At 45.0% G+C, this 17,206-nt stretch overlaps 1 protein-coding gene and 1 non-coding gene across 2 annotated transcripts; one reads left to right on the top strand and one right to left on the bottom strand.

Annotated features, from left to right (window-relative positions):
• On the bottom strand, positions 1–12,621 carry ZNF436 (zinc finger protein 436). The gene is made up of 3 exons (XM_049774825.1): positions 12,229–12,621; positions 11,286–11,412; positions 1–1,752 (listed from the first exon to the last, which is right to left on the bottom strand). The coding sequence occupies exons 1-3, from the start codon at positions 12,259–12,261 to the stop codon at positions 500–502; spliced, it is 1,413 nt and encodes a 470-aa protein (XP_049630782.1). The 5' UTR covers positions 12,262–12,621; the 3' UTR covers positions 1–499.
• On the top strand, positions 6,451–6,557 carry LOC126012945 (U6 spliceosomal RNA). The gene has a single exon (XR_007497287.1). It is a non-coding gene; the product is annotated as a U6 spliceosomal RNA (small nuclear RNA).
• Positions 12,622–17,206: the final 4,585 nt, after the last annotated feature.

The raw sequence follows: 17,206 nt of genomic DNA, 5'->3' as shown, positions 1-17,206 counted from the left end.
TTTTTAAAGGTTTACTCCATTTCTAGCCAGAGCATTTATTAGTGTTTATTGCCTGATCTTCAGACTTCCAGTTACAAATGAGGTTGATTTTGATGAAGTAATTGGTCAATACTGAATGAATAAAAAGGTCTGGTGTAGGGCCTAGAGCAACAGTGTAGCGGTAGGGCATTTGCTTTGCATGCAGCTGATCCAGGATGGACCTTGGGTCGATCCCCGCCGTCCCATATGATCCCCCAAGCCAGGAGTAACCCCTGAGCATCACCGGGTTGTGGCCCAAACCCCCCTGCCAAAAAAAAAGTACTGGTTTAGAGGTGAGGATACCATTTCCAAAGCTGTGGATTAAAACTTCAAATGGCTTCTTTTCTTTGATGATTTAAACTGTGGTACATAACCAGAAAACTGAATATGGTAAAAGAACAGCTCAGTTGCAAGAGTTCTTTGATATCAAATAAAGTTGTACCTTCAAAGGAATCATTCCCAGTCATCATCATTATAAGATTCAATCTGTGTGAACTCTCTTATGTTTAATAAGAGCTGAGCTTCGGCTGAAACTCTTCTCACATTCAGTACATTCATAAGGTTTCTCTCCTGTATGAACTCGCTGATGTGTGATGAGGTTGGAACTTTGGGTGAAACCTTTTCCACACTGCACACATTCATAGGGCTTCTCTCCAGTATGAGTTCTCTGGTGTTTAATTAGGTCTGACCTTTCACCAAAGCTTCGCCAACACTCATTGCACTCATAGGGCTTCTCTCCAGTGTGAATTTTCTGGTGTGTAATGAGATGAGAGCTTCGGCTAAAGCTTTTCCCACAAGCATTACATTCATATGGCTTTTCCCCAGTGTGAGTTCTCTGGTGCTGAACCAAGTGTGAAATGCGACTAAAATTCTCCCCACACTCATTACAGTGATATGGCTTTTCTCCCGTGTGGGCTCTGCGATGGCGCACAAGATCAGAGTTTTGACTGAAATTTTTTCCACACTCATCACACTTGTAGGGCCTCTCACCAGTATGAACTCGATAATGTTTGATGAGATCAGATCTTTCACTGAAGCCTCTCCCACACTCATTACATTCGTAAGGTTTCTCACCTGTGTGGGTCCTTTGATGTTGAGCTAAGTGAGAGCTCCGGCTGAAGCTTTTCCCACACTCCTCACACTCGTAGGGTTTCTCCCCACTGTGGGTTCTTTGATGCTGGATTAGATGAGACAGCCGGCAGAAACTTTTTCCACACTCATTACATTTATGGGGCTTTTCTCCAGTGTGAATTGTCTGGTGCTGAATGAGGTGAGAGCTTCTTCCAAAACTTTTCCCACACTCATTACAATCATAGGGTCTTTCCCCGGTGTGTGTTCTCTGATGCTGAATAAGGTGTGAACTTCGACTGAAACCCTTTCCACATTCATAACATTTATAGGGTCTGTCACCAGTGTGAGTTTTCTGATGTCGATTAAGGTCAGAGATTTGACTGAAAGCCTTTCCACAATGAGAACATATATGGTACTGGATGCCTGTGTGTACTTCTTTGTGGACAAGAAGATCAGTGACTTGCTGGAGAGGATAGTTTACCCACTCTTCTGCTGTTAAATCTCCCCACTGTCTTTCGGTTCTATCCCCATTTCCAAAGGCCTCTTCACCTTCAGGATTTTCCTCAGTATTGTCAACAGGTCTTTCAGATGTACTCCCAAATTCTACATCTTCATTAAGCTCTTGCTTTGGATTCGCATCATTTTCACTTCTGATTTCAAAATCTGTAATAAGAGGTAAATAATAATAACCATGCTGGGATAATACTAAATTATCTAGCACAAGTCACACATAGTGATTTTCTTGGATTGTTTTGGGGACACCATCTAGAATGTTCTTATTAAGTACAGTCTTAAAAAGAAATATACAAACACTATCTACAATAAAACAAGTACTGCTTTTCCAAGTTGTGTTTCTTAGCATGCTCTTTAAAAAGAGGTGACAAGAGGGCCTATGAATACAATTTTTGTAATGTCATTCTTTGTAAATAACATAATCTTCTTAGAACTCACAACACATTAAAGGTTCTTGACAGTGTTGAGATAGGGTCAGAGATGTATTACAGCATGTAAGGCACTTGCCTTGAATGTAGATGACCAGATTAGATCCTTGCTACCACATAAGTCTTCTGAGCAAAGAGCCAGAAATAACCGCTGAGCACCTTAAGGTGAACCCTTCCTCGAACTTCCTTTTCCCTAACCTCTTCCTTTGAGATATAAAGACCAACCTAGATTACTAGACTTTCCCCCTTGGGGTGGGAGGATTGGTTTGAATAAAGAAGGGAGTCTGACTTTAGGCTAGGAAGAATGAGCACTTGGCACAGAGACTCATGGCAGAGAAAAGGCATGAGGAAAAAGCAGACTAACTCCAATGAATATCTTTTCTGACTATCTAGTATTGTTTCTCTGCCACTACCCTGCTTTTTCAGACCTGTCTGCCTAAGGAGTTAGAAACACAGTGCCTGAGTGGTCTCACCAACATGTGGATTTTTATTTTTATTTACAACTGGTACCTGAACATTGACACAGTACCAGAGACCCGAGAAGAACCCAATGAAAGTGAGTGCCTTGACCCTCTGGTGGCTTATCATGGCCTTCTTGAACTGGACTGATAGTGCAGAATCCATCACCAAAACATTGGCGCATATGGTGCCTGTTCTGAACATGATGGAGGCCTCTTCAGGAGGGACAGAAGCAGGCAGTGAAGGGAAGAGAACTGAAGACTCTGAGTGGCTTCCCAGAGGCCAAGATTCATGGCCTTTCTTCTACCAAAGGTACTTTGTGTGAAGACCTTGGCCCCCCAACTTTCAGACCTTATCGAGATAAATAATTGGAAAGAAACCAAAAATAAAGCTCCATTGAAAGGGGGCCGGCAACAGGCAGATGAGTGGGTCCCCCCACCCAGATTCTGGCTCTGGAACTGAAGGCCTTTCCATTTTAGATGACTTCAGCAGCCTAACATAGAAGGAGAAGAAGGTGGAGATTGAGAATACAAGCACAGTAGAAGTTTGGCTGAGGAGAAACTCCTTTTAAGAACCTCTTGCACCTAGGTTATTTCCAAAAAAAAAAATTAAGTTTATTTCAGGTTAATCTCTTTTTTTTTTTTTTTTTTTGGTTTTTTGGGCCACACCTGTTTGATGCTCAGGGGTTACTCCTGGCTATGCGCTCAGAAATCACCCCTGGCTTGGGGGGACCATATGGGACACCGGGGGATCGAACAGTGGTCCGTCCTACGCTAGCGCTTGCAAGGCAGACACTTTACCTCTAGCGCCACCTTCCCGGCCCCTCAGGTTAATCTCTTGACCTTACTTGCTTTGTCACTATATTGCTGGTTAAAATTTGTTTTATTTGTATGAATCTTATTGTTTTTTTTATACCCCACTGCAAACACAATTTTGTATGTAACTTTAGTGGTTTAATATTAGTTTGCATAATTCTGGTGAAATTCATAATGTTGTTACAGTTTTAAAAGTTCTCAGCTATCCTAGTGAATGTTTCCCAACTGCTATGATGCTTGATTGTATATATTATGTAGCATTTTATTCTCAAATTATGTCTACAAAAATATTCTAATCTCTTTGTCCACAGAAGTTGATGACAAAGGAACTTGGATACTATAGACTCTTATTAACAGTGCTCATTATAAGAATGTTTAGCAACTTATTTTCAAACTATATATTTTTAGAAAGGTTCTAATGTTTATGTTGTGATAAAAGAAAAGGCTGCTTTGTTTTGAGAATGATGTATACAATTTAAACTTTGATGCTTTGAGTTCTGATCTGGGGTTCCAGCCTCTGGCAGAGAAAAGTTGAACAAAAAGTATTATAACTTTTCTCATTTTGTTTTGTTTGGTTTAAAACAGAAAAGATGGAAAAATGTAAGGTGAACCCTTCTCCAAACTTCGTTTTTTTCCCTAATTTCTTCCTTTAAGATGTAAAAGCCCAGGGCCCGGAGAGATAGCACAGCAGCGTTTGCCTTGCAAGCAGCCGATCCAGGACCAAAGGTGGTTGGTTCGAATCTCAGTGTCCCATATGGTCCCCCATGCCTGCCAGGAGCTATTTCTTTTTTTGTTTGTTTGTTTTTTTGTTTGTTTGTTTGTTTTTTGGGCCACACCCGTTTGACGCTCAGGGGTTACTCCTGGCTATGTGCTCAGAAATCACCCCTGGCTTGGGGGGACCATATGGGACGCCCGGGGGATCGAACCTCGGTCTGTTCCTTGGCTAGCGCTTGTAAGGCAGACACCTTACCTCTAGCGCCACCTTCCCGGCCCCGCCAGGAGCTATTTCTGAGCAGACAGCCAGGAGTAACCCTTGAGCACAGCTGGGTGTGACCCAAAAACAAACAAAAAAAAAAAAAACAAAAAAGATGTAAAAGCCCACCTGCATTATTAGACCTCCTCCCTCGGGGGTAGGGGGTTGGTTTGAATAAAGAAAGAAGTCTGGGGCCCGGAGAGATAGCACAGCTGCGTTTGCCTTGCAAGCAGCCGATTGGTTCAAATCGGTTCAAATCCCAGTGTCCCATATGGTCCCCCATGACTGCCAGGAGCTATTTCTGAGCAGACAGCCAGGAGTAACCCCTGAACAACGCTGGGTGTGGCCCAAAAACAAAAACAAAAACAAAAAAAAGAAGTCTGACTTTTAGTTCAGCAGAATGAGCACATGGCAGAAAGAGACTCATGGCAGAGAAAAACCATGAGGAAAAAAGCAGACTAACTCCAAGGAATATCTTTTCTGACTGCTTGGTATTATTTCTCCGCTGCTACCCTGCTTCATCAGACCTGTCTGCCTAAGCGGTTAGAAACATGATGCCTGGGCCAGAGCAGTGGCGCAAGGGGTAAGATGTCTGCTTTGCCTGTGTTAGCTTAGGATGGACCGTGGTTCAATCCCTTGGTGTCCCATATGGTCCTCCATGCCAGGAGCGATTTCTGAGTGCATAGCTAGGAGTAACCCCTGAGTGTCACTAGGTGTGGCCCAAAAAAACAAAAACATAAACAACATGATGCCTACACTGTTTTTATTGTATTATTTTATATTATATATAAACAAATATACTTGCTACTGAGCTTTCTCTTCTTCTTTTTTTCTTCTTTTACCTTTTATTTTTGGTTTTGGTTTTTGGGCCACACCCGGTAACGCTCAGGGGTTACTCCTGGCTATGTGCTCAGAAATCGCTCCCAGCTTGGGGGACCATATAGGAAGCTGGGGATTAAACCCAAGTCTGTCCTCGGTCAGTCGCTTGCAATGCAAACACTCTACTGCTGCACTATATTTTTTTGTTGTTGTTTTTGTTTTTTGGGGGCCATACCTGTTTGATGCTCAGGGGTTCCTCCTGGCTAAGCGCTCAGAAATAGCCCCTGGCTTGGGGGGGATCATATGGGATGCCAGGGGATTGAACCTCGGTCCTTCCTTGTGCTTGCAAGGCAGACACCTTACCTCTAGTGCCACCTCTCTGACTCCTAGCGCCAACTCTCCGGCCCCCGCTTCACTATCGTTCCGGCACCTCTTCTCTTCCATTTTATTTTTTAATTTTTCTTTCTATATTTCTTTTTTTAAACCCACCCACCTCGCCCCTCTTTCTATATTTCTCCATAACTTTGCTTTCCCTTATCTTGAAACAAATGTATTATGATCATTTATGTAACTATGTGGTGATTTTCTTTTGGTTTTTGGGCCACACCCAGAGATGCTCAGGGGTTATTCCTGGCTATGAACTAAGAAACTGCTCTTGGCTTGGGGGACCATATGGGATGCCCAGGTATCAAACCACAGTCCATCCTAGGTTAGCGCATGCAAGGCAAATGCCCTACCACTTGAGCCACTGCTCCAGCCTGCATTTTCTTAAATAAAATTAAAAAAAACCCTACAAAACATTACTTTAAGGGGCTAGAGAGATAGGATGGTGGTAGGGCATTTGTCTTGCATGCAGAAGATCGGTGGTTTGAATCCCAGCATCCCATATGGTCCCCTGAGCCAGGAGTAACTCCTGAGCACTGCTGGGTGTGACCCAAAAAAAACAAAAAGCAAACAAGAAAAACATTACTTTAAGGAAAGAGAACACAAGGAAAAAGAAGCATATACCCTACTCATGCATTGGAAGAATTAACATCATAAAAAAAAAAAACATGGTGCCTAGACTGTTTCACAAACACATGGATTTTTATTTATTCATTTATTTTTGGGTTTGGGGTCACACCCAGCAGCGCTCCGGGGTTACTCCTAGCTCTATGCTCAGAAACAGCCCCTGGCAAGCACGGGGGACCATATGGGATGCGGGGATTTGAACTACCGTCCTTCTGCTTGGAAGGCAAATACCTTACCTCCATGATATCTCGCAGGCCCCTTATTTTTATTTTAGAGCACAACTGAGTGTGGCTCTAAAACTAAAAGAAACCAAAAAAGTCTTAAGGAAAAAAAGACTTTGGGAGTGCTCACTTTGGCAGCATATATACTAAAATTGGAACAATACAGAGAAGATTAGCATGGCCCCTGCTCAAGGATAACACGCAAATTCAAGAAGCGTTCCATATTTTTATAAAAGAGAAACAGAGAAAAAAAAGACTTTGGAAGACTGAGGATGAATCTCAGTGGCAGAATGCATACTTCGAATGTAAGAGGCACTGGATTCAATCAACAGAATCACATATATGTCTTAAAAATATTATTTAACCTTCTCCAATAATAATTTTGTGGGCCAAAGAGATAGTACACTGCAAACATTCCCTCCAATAATTGCCAGGTGCACAGAGACAAAAGTCAGACTGAGTACTACAGGCTGTGGCTAAAAAAAAAAAAAAAAAAAAAAAGGAAAGAAGAATATATTACTTATTAAAATGTTTATATAAATAATATTATTACTATGATGATGTTTCCATCCTTTAATCTTGTTTTTGTTTTCTGAGACACACCCAAGTGTGCTCAGGGCTTAATCCTGGTTCTGAGCTCATAGATCACTCCTGGAAGGCTTGGAGAACCATGTGGATTGCCAGGGAAGGAACCCGGGTCATGCTTGCCTTGCCCACTGTATTATCTCTCTCCATCACCCACCCATTCATCTTTCTAATAAGTACTCCTTGAACTAGACAAAAATTTATACCTAAGATTTTCATTTTTCTTCCTTCCTTCCTTCCTTCCTTCCTTCCTTCCTTCCTTCCTTCCTTCCTTCCTTCCTTCCTTCCTTCCTTCCTTCCTTTCTTCCTTCCTTCCTTCCTTCCTTCCTTCCTTCCTTTCTTCCTTCCTCCTTCCTTCCTTCCTTCCTTCCTTCCTTCCTTCCTTCCTTTCTTTCTTTTTTTTTTTTTTTTTTTGTTTTTTGTTTTTTTGGGTCACACCCGGCATCACTCAGGTGTTACTCCTGGCAGGCTCAGGGAACCATATGGGATGCTGGCATTCGAACCACTGTCCTTCTGCATGCAAGGCAAATTCCTTACCTCCATGCTATTTCTCCGGCCTCTCATCTCATTTTTTTATTACTGAGTGGAATATCTGTATTACAGACTGCAATATAAATGGGTTGCTAACTTCACTTTTTGTTGTTTTTTTTTTAAAGGAAGAATCTGAGAAACTTAAGAAATCAAATAATTAAGTTCAAAAGAAAATCCAGGGTCAGAGAAGTAGTACAGCAGGTAGGGCACTTGTCTTGTATGTGGCAGAGCTAGAAGTGGTCAAAATGGATAAGACATTTGTCTTGCACACAGCTGACCTAGATTCAATTCCGAGCATCCCATAGGGTCCCCCGAGCTTGCCAGGAGCGATTTCTGAGCACAAAGTCAGGAGCACCTCTGGTGTAGCCCAAAACCAAACAACAACAACAACAACAATAACAACAAAACCCCTGAAAGTTCCCATGGTGTACTCCCATTCAGGTGGTCACTCACATCTCAACCCAAAATATGTGATTCCTTTTTTGTATGTTATTAAATACTCTTAGTTCTTTCCTCTCTGAAGCTGAGTCTCTTTTGAATTCTCTCTCTCTCTCTCTCTCTCTCTCTCTCTCTCTCTCTCTCTCTCTCTCTCTCTCTCTCTCGTACACACACACATACATACACATTCCCTAAATAAAACTTTTTTTGGTTTTTAGGCCACACCCGGTGATGCTTAGGGGTAACCCTGGCTATGTGCTCAGAAATCACTCCTGGCTTGGGTGACTGTATGGGATGCTGTGGGATCGAACCACAGTCTGTCCTAGGTCAGCCATGTGCAAGGCAAACGCTCTACTGCTGTGCCACCGCTTTGGCCCTCCTAAATAAAACTATTTTACTTTAAAAAAAAAAAAAGAAAAGTAAAGTAGGGACGGAGAGATAGCATGAAGGCAGGGGATTTGCCTTGCAAGCAGAAGGACGGTGGTTCGAATCCCAGCATCCTATATGATCCCCTGAGCCTGCCAGGAGTGAGTTCTGAGTGTAGAGCCAGGAGTAATCCCTGAGCACTGCCGGGTGTGACCCAAAAAAAAAATTAAACCTCTTTAGTTACTTTTTGTTCTGGAAAAGGACATAGGAACAAAGATTTCCCCCAAAAAAGAAGTAATCCTGGGGCTAGAAAGATAGTAAGTACAAAGCATGTGCTTTGCACAAGGCCAATCCAAGTTTGATCCCTTGTATCCCATGTAGTCCCCCAAGTCCCACCTGAGTGGGAGTCATCCCTGAACACCAGCAGGTATGGGAAAGAAAAAAATGAAATAAAGAAAGGAAATAACCAGGAAAGGAGAGGGAAAAAAAGAAAAGAAACAAAGAATTAGAAAGGAAGAGATTAATCCTAATGAGTAACCAATGATCATATATATGATACTTTGTTAAGGTTTTCTTTGGCTTTATTTTTGGGTCACACCCAGCAGCGCTCAGGGGTTACTCCTGACTCTACACTCAGAAATTGCTGGCAGGCTCGGGGGACCATATGGGATGCTGGGATTCGAATCATCATCCTTCTGCATGCAAGGCAAACACCCAACCTCCATGCTATCTTTGGTTTTTGGGTCACACCCAGCAGTGCTCAGGGGCTACTCCAGGCTCTATACTCAGAAATCACCCCTGGCAGGCATGGGAGACCATATGGGATACCGGGATTCGAACCATCGTCCTTCTGCATGCAAAGCAAAGGCCTTACCTCCATGCTATCTCTCCAGCCCCCATTGTATAGTTTTTTGATTCATGTTGTCACATTAAAACTTAACAAAGAGGGGCCGGAGAGATAGCATGGAGGTAAGGTGTTTGCCTTTCATGCAGGAGGTCATCGGTTCGAATCCCGGCGTCCCATATGGTCCCCCGTGCCTGCCAGGAGCAATTTCTGAGCATGGAGCCAGGAGTTACCCCTGAGCACTGCTGGGTGTGACCCCCCAAAAAAAAACCACAAAAAAAAAAAAAAAAAAAAACTTAACAAAGAGTCCGGGCTGGAGAGATAGCATGGAGGTAGTGCGTTTGCACTATGGTGGTTTGAATCCCGGTATCCCATTTGGTCCCCCGAGCCTGCCAGGAGTGATTTCTTTTTTTCTTTCTTTTTTTTTTTTTTTTTTTTTTTTTGATTTTGGGCCATATCTGGCAGTGCTCAGGGGTTACTCCTGGCTATCTGCTCAGAAATAGCTCCTGGCAGGCATGGGGGACCATATGGGACACCGGGATTCGAACCAACCACCTTAGGTCCGGGGTTGGCTTTTTGCAAGGCAAACGCCGCTGTGCTATCTCTCTGGCCCCCACCAGGAGTGATTTCTGAGTGTAGAGCCAGGAGTAACCCCTAAGCGCTGCCAGGTGTGACTCAAAAACAAAACAAAACAAACAAAAAACCTGTACAATGCAAGAATATCTTGTACATTTTAAGCCAGTCAACACTAAGGTAGAATAGAGGTTTGAAGATCATAAAAGAAACAAGCAATCCTAGGGGCTGGAGAGATAGTATGGAGGTAAGGCATTTGCCTTTCATGCAGAAGGAGGGTGGTTAGAATCCCAGCATCCCATATGGTCCCCCGTGCCTGCCAGGGGCGATTTTCTGAGCATGGAGCCAGGAGCAACCCCTGAGCACTACCAGGTGTGACAAAAAAAAATAAAAGAAAGAAAGAAAAGGAAGGAAGGAAGGAAGGAAGGAAGGAAGGAAGGAAGGAAGGAAGGAAGGAAGGAAGGAAGGAAGGAAGGAAGGAAGGAAGGAAGGAAGGTAGAAGCAATCCTTTCTGGATAATTTTTTTTATCTCATTTACATCAGGATTCTCCTAAAATAACAGCTGACACACTCAAAATCTATTACCAACTCTGAAACATCTCTATACAAGTACCAACTTCAGGTGAATCAAAGCCTTGTGGCAAAACTAGGGTTCTAAAGCCTAAACAAATATAGAAAAGTAGCTTTTGCCTTTTCATGAACCTGGGTCAGAACCCCCTCATCTTCTAGTTAAGGTACCATTTACAGGAGCATTTATATCCTGGCAAGCACCACTATGTAAGACCTGTTTGCTCAGTGATCTGTACAAACAGGCTGGAGAATGGCAAATGACTCAGGGTACAAGAAACCAGACTTCTTGGGGACTGGGGCCAGACAAACAGTATATAAAGCAGGTAAGTGCTTGCCTTGCATTCAAGGAAAGGATTGAACCAGGGTTCAATCCCCAGCATCCTGCATGGTCTCTTGTGCACTACCAGGAGTAGTTCCTCATCACAAAACCAGGAGTAAACTATGAGCACCACTGGATGTGGGCCCCCCCCCAAAATCAAACAAACAAAAAATAAAAAGACTTCTAAAATGTAGAGAAACATGGGGTCGAAGTGATAGCACAGTGGGTAGGGTGTTTGCCTTGCATGTGGTCTACGTGGGATGAACCCGGGTTCGATCCCCGGCATCACAATGGTTCCCCAAACCTGTCAGGAGCAATTTCTTAGCACAGACCCAGGAGTAAACCCTTGAATACCATGGGGGGTAGCCTAATAAAATGTACAGGAACATTTTTTGGGGGGGCACACCCAGCGACACTAAGGGGTTGCTCCTGGCTCCACTCAGAAATCACTTCTGGCTTGGGGGATCATATGGAATTCTGGGGATCAAACCGAGGTCCGTCCACGTGCAAGGCAAACGCTCTACCACTAAGCCATCACTCCAGCCCTGGGAACATTATTTATAAACAATATGATCCTGATGTTCCCATACTTAAGGATTCGCCTGACTCAACTAAGCCAATATCCAATTAAGTGCTTTAGAAATCAAAAACTAAGTTATGCTAAAAGAGCTAAAACATTTCTGACAGTCTCAAAACTGTAGCATGGAGAAAGACAGAGATTGCTTACTTACCTAATGACACAACATTTCCGTAATTCTCCTGCATAACATCCCTGTAAAGGTCCCTTTGTGTAGGATCCAGAGGTCTCCATTCTTCCCTGGTGAGATACATGGCCATATCTTCAAATGTCACTGGGGCCTGAAAACACACAACATTTCCTCATTAATGCTATGGAAGAAATTAGTACCCATTTTTCTTCTTGAACATTAGAGACAAGGTTAGAAACACAGAGAAGACAAAAAAATATTAAGTCCAATCTGTACAACTAAAGAAGAAATAAAAACAAACATGAAAGAGATGCAAGAGAGATGGGAGAACTTTTACTTACTCTGATCTCCTAGCCAGAGAGACATAGACCTCTTCCATAATCTGGGAAATTTATCTTAGCCCTTTTCTTCTCAGCATACATTTAGCTGTTAGATCACTCTGTATCTTTAATCGCAGTGCTTCTCTTTTCCTAAGATTGGTGCAATCCTACTATTCATGAAGGCTCTGTTTCAGCACCAACAGTTCTTCAAAGTCTTCCAACCCTCTAAGCATCAACAGTTCTTCTAAGCTTTCCAACCCTCTGCTCCACTCTTCCTCGGATCTTTCAGAATTCATCACTCCGATTTCTTGGTCCCTCACTATAGCACTTTCTTTGCATGAAAAGAAAAAAAAAAGGTCTTCTCATGCTGTATCACTGTTAACCAGATGCATGTCTCCCCCAGGGTTTCTGAGCTGGCAGAGAGGGGCCTGTTTTATCCATCTTTTGTCTCCCCAAGAAATAAGACATGCAGCGAGTGTTGCATAAATGCTTGTTTGTGTCTATGCTGGTCTGTCTGGTACTAGGCTCCTAGAGGCATAAGACTGAAGCGAGTCAATTTTTTATGTCAGGGAATTTGCAGAGGAAAGAAACGCCCGGATGAGGTGGGTTAAGCAGAGGCAGGGTCCGAGAAGCTACCCCCGGCTTACCTGGGACCCAGCCATGAGCAGGGTGGCTGCCATCTCGGGCTCAAGGATTCGCCTCCCAGGAGAGAGAGAGCAGGAAAAACAGCTAACAGACAGCGAGCTGCTAAAGGAGGCGAAAAAGCAGGGCGTGAGGCTCGGGGCACAGGCCCTGCCCACTCCCCAGGGCTGGTGTTCTGGCCGCCAGGCGGGTGTGGAGGGCCCTGGACCCGGGGCGGGTCAGTCTCCCCTGGGCCCTTGGACGCCACCCGCCCTCTGCGTCTCTGCCACTGCGGGGTGGAGACTAGAACAGGGGAGTTTTACTAAGACTGCCCCCTGGCACCGTCCCTCCCTCGGGCCGGGGGGTCAAGCCGACAGTGCCTCGGGGAGGAGGTTCCCAGCCCAGCCCACAGAACGCCTCCGCTCTTCCATCTCCAGGCCGGGCCCTTTCCGGCAGCTAGCCTCAGCCAATCAGCTTGCAAAGCCTGACACCCGCTAGACCAATTAGAAGGCCGACTACTAGACCCGCCTTCGGGGCTTGGCTAAAGTTGCCGTCATGCGCCTGCGCAAACTCCCTAAGCCTGTTGGGAGTTGTAGTTCGAAGCCGGTGGCCGACAGGACAAGTTAGAGGCCAAAAGCCAAAGAGGGAAAAGAACAAAAGGGTGAAGGGGACAAACAGCACGTATTCCTAGGCAGGGCGGAGGACGTTCAGCTTTTTTTCTCTTGGAGCTCCCAATCCAATTCTACTAGAAAATGTGCCATCCTTCTCGTTACATCCTTACATCCCATCCTTTGAATGGGACCTGGTACCTAATCCAAGCCGAGTTCCTCTAGGATGAACCCTCATTTCTCAGCGTCAGCCTGAAAAGACACCGCTTTGCAGCCGCCCACTCCCCAGGGGAGTCTCACAGGCCGTGCTGGAACTTTAGGCTCCACCCACGGACTACAACTCCCAGCAGCATTGCTACTCCAGAGGCCTGTTATCTGACTACAACTCCCAGAAGGCCCGGTTATCCCGCCCGGCGACTTTCCAGTAGTGCGCTAGCTAGCTGCGGGGCCTGGAGACGTCCCCCTATTAACCCCCTGGGAGTTTTTGGATCACCTCTTCCTTTCTAAAAGAGCACGGCCTCTTGAAAGGCGGACTGGGTTGTCGTCCAGCAGGGTTCGGGAAGCCAAAAATTCTGGGTGAGGATAGGATGTGTCAGAAAAAGACCCGGGGCTCCAGCGCTAAGAAGAGCTGCCCCTTAGCAGGCCCTAGGGCTTGTGTGCAGAACGAGTTCCTGACACCTAGGAGGGTCTTCTGGATGTTAGTTAGCTGGGTGGGTTCTGAGAAAGGTTAGCACCAGTGTGAGTGTTAGGTGGCAAGCAGAAAACCCCTAGTGCGAACGAACCAGACTTACCTCCCTGGTCCAAGAAAGATCCCCTGGATGGAGAGCTGACTGCAAGATCAGAGAGACTTCAGATCGATTCCAAATCCTCAGGCAGAGTTGTCTTAAGACGTTTGTTATCTGGAAAGGTTTTATAAATCACTGGCAGATCACGGACATTGCAGATCCGCAGGTAGAATTTGCAATCGAAACACTGAGATCGTGGGCGGATCCCAAGGACCCTGATTCCCCCCAACCACAGAACCTGGCAGCACCAAGAAACCACAGGCGCATAGGCAGATCCTCAGACCACTGCAGCTAAGCCAAGGAACACCATCAGCAGCAAAACCTGCATTCAGCTGGAGTTCTGAAGGAAACCCTTGAAATCTTCCCTTTATCCAGCCACGGTGAGAAAATCAAGACAATGGAAGCCGAGCACTCGGGCGATCAGGCATTCTGCGTGGGGAAGAGCTCTGAGCTCCCTGTAGCCTTGGAGAGGGAAGTGATGGAAAAAGAATATAGCAGCTTATTAGGGACTCCCACCCTCTTCAAGTTATAAATATCCCCAGATCCTTGGCTACGTGCCCAGAAGCCTGTTGTCTCTAACTGTACAGGAGACTTCTCTGCTAGGCTGGGAAAGGGGCTTTCTTTTGTTTTGCAGATACATCTGACCCACTGAGTGGCTTGGGAAAAAAATTTTTTTTGGAACATGACTTCAGGCTCTGCTTTTATTAGTGAGTGTCCTGTTCTCAGTACCTGGTTATTTATGGTTAAATTTACTCAAGTGTTTAAAAAGAACTAGAATTATACCCAGCCATAAGGCAGACTCTTCCAATCCCACTCTTCTCGCCCATTGTGAGGCTAGGGATTTTTTTTTTTTTTTTTTGTGGTTTTTGGGTCACACCCGGCAGTGCTCAGGGGTTACTCCTGGCTCCAGGCTCAGAAATTGCTCCTGGCAGGCACGGGGGACCCTATGGGATGCCGGGATTCGAACCGATGACCTTCTGCATGAAAGGCAAACGCCTTACCTCCATGCTATCTCTCCGGCCCCGAGGCTAGGGATTTTTTTGATACCACCAATTTTACCATATCTTACCCTTTAAAATGGATACAAGCACCACCAAAAAGTGGCATCATAGAGGGTCTCCAGCAAGTGTCCCTAATGAGAAGAGTAGGTATCAGATGAGACTTGGGTTGGGACCTGAAGTATACTTTTTTGGAAAGTCATTTCTGATCTCTGAGCCCATTTGCCTTTCTGGAAAATGGAGACTCAACTTTAGGCAGTGGTACTAAGTGAACTAATTAAAAATCTCCACTGGAGAGTTAGCCCAACAGGTATTCCTGTGTTCAATTACTCAGCATGGCATGGTCCCCTGAGCATGGCCAGAACTGATCTCTTAAACAGCACTATAAATGACATGTGACACCTCCCCTACCAAAAAAAAATTCCATGCAGAATGGGCACTCAGATGATAGCTGTTATTATTATTACCTTTTGTGGCAGCAGGAGAGACTTCCAGAAAAGCTTACCGACGTTTCTACTGGCTCAGAAAACCTAGGAGTTCAGACTGGCTCTATTACTAGGACAATCTGCTGGTGACCTTATCCTCTAATACAGTTTCTCTTGCAAATCCAAAGGGAACTGGAAGTTGGGCCAGTTTGGCAGGTCCAAGCGAATGGCGTTTTGAGCCCAGCAGAACAGAGGTATTTGGGGCTGCCAGAAATGCAGCAAGTTAGGACCTAAAGTTCAAGGAAACCTCTGTGAAAGAGTTCAGACTTGGGCCCGGAGAGATAGCACAGCGGCGTTTGCCTTGCAAGCAGCTGATCCAGGACCAAAGGTGGTTGGTTCAAATCCCGGTGTCCCATATGGTTCCCCGTGCCTGCCAGGAGCTATTTCTGAGCAGACAGCCAGGAGTAACCCCTGAGCACCGCTGGGTGTGGCCCAAAAACCAAAAAAAAAAAAAAAAAAGAGTTCAGACTTGCAGGCTTCTAACTGGGTCTAAGGTGAAGCGAGTGCCTGAGTCTTTCTGCCCAGTGGGGCTCCCTTTTCTTTCCTTCTCTGACAGATTGCTTTGTAAATTTTCTTAGGCCTTGGTCCATTGTTGTAAGTCCTTCTTTGTCCTCTGGCTATGCTTTCATTCCTCAGGTCTGTCTCCTTGAACATGTGCTTTTCTCTTTCTTCTCCTAGGATCCTCCGGTGGGTGGAGAAGAGGAAAGTTTGTGAGTGGATGGAAAGCATGACTGCATTTGGAGCTCCCCTGGGAGGTAGGGGAGTGGGTGAGCAGGGGAGGAAAGACAGTGGTGAGGGGCTTCCTGTTAGAGCCTTCAGCTGACTCTAAGGATTGGGGTCACAGAAGAGGAGGTGGCTTCCTCCCCATTGTTCAAGATTCCATTGTTTCCCAGGAATACTTCTTGTATGTGGGTTTTCAATAACCAGCTTGGAAAGCTGTCTTTGCTCCCATTATTCAGTAGTAAGCATCAACTGCATGCAGAGGCAGCAATGGACTGGGGCAGCATGACTGGGGAAAGATATTAGGAGAGCCATTTGTCCACAGCTTCCAATTTAGGCTTTTGTATTTTTGTTTGGCTGGTTTTATAAGTGTAGAAAATTTTTTACAGAATTTTCTATTTAACTATTAACTAGAGGTTAACTATTTACTTGTTTCTGTCTTATGCCTTTAGGAGCGTAGTACCAGATCAGCATGATCACAAACAAGTATTTATGGAACACTTGCTGCATGTCTAGTTCATGGGGAGAAGGGGAGAAAAAAGATGGATAAAACAGGCCCTTCTGGGACCCAAAGCAATAGCACAATGGGTAGGGTGTTTGCTTGCACATGGTTGACATGGGTTCAATCCTTGGCATCCCATAAAGTCCCTCAAGGCTACCAGAGGTAATTTCTGAGTGCAAACCCAGGAGTAACCCCCAAGTGCTGCTGGGTGTGGCAAAAACAAAAGAATAGTAGGCCCCCTTTGCCTGCTCAAAAACTGTGAGAAGACATGCATCTGGTTTTTTTGTTTTGTTTTGTTTTGTTTTTTTGGTTTGCGGTGCTCAGAGGTTACTCCTGGCTGTCTGCTCAGAAATAGCTCCTGGCAGGCATGGGGGACCATATGGGACACCAGGATTCGAACCAACCACCTTTGGTCCTGGATCGGCTGCTTGCAAGGCAAACACCGCTGTGCTATCTCTTCGGGCCCCACATCTGGTTATTATACAACATGAGAAGAGCTTTTTTTTTTCTTTCATGTAAAGAAAATGCTATAATACAACACAGACCTCCCATGTACAAGGCATATTCTCTACTACTCAGCTACATCCCTGGCTCTTTCATTTCAAGCATTTGACATAATTTCCAAGTGGGGCAATATACAGAGCCATTGAACGATTTGATTAGAACCTCCTTATATGTTCTTTTGGGGGCAGAGGGAAAAGGGGTATGCTCATCTCTGGCACTGTTCTGTGCTTATCACTGTCTGTGCTCAATGATTATTTTAATTTGTTTAAACTTGATTGATTGATTGATTGGTTTTTGGGCCACACCCAGTGGCACTTAGGGGGCACCCCTGGCTCTACCCCCTGGCAGGCTGGGGAACCATAGGGGATGCCAGTAATTGAACCAGGCCCCTCCCAGGTCTGC

Source organism: Suncus etruscus, chromosome 6, assembly GCF_024139225.1.
Source record: "Suncus etruscus isolate mSunEtr1 chromosome 6, mSunEtr1.pri.cur, whole genome shotgun sequence".
Classification (NCBI taxonomy): domain Eukaryota; kingdom Metazoa; phylum Chordata; class Mammalia; order Eulipotyphla; family Soricidae; genus Suncus; species Suncus etruscus.
This window is presented reverse-complemented; position numbering and strand designations above follow the sequence as displayed.

Coding starts and splice junctions, on each gene's coding strand:
- ZNF436 (XM_049774825.1), bottom strand. CDS start 12,261: ATGGCAGCCACCCTGCTCATGGCTGGGTCCCAG. Junction 11,413..12,228: donor TGCTCATGGCTGGGTCCCAG/GTAAGCCGGGGG, acceptor GTGTGTTTTCAG/GCCCCAGTGACATTTGAAGA. Junction 1,753..11,285: donor CGGAAATGTTGTGTCATTAG/GTAAGTAAGCAA, acceptor CTCTTATTACAG/ATTTTGAAATCAGAAGTGAA.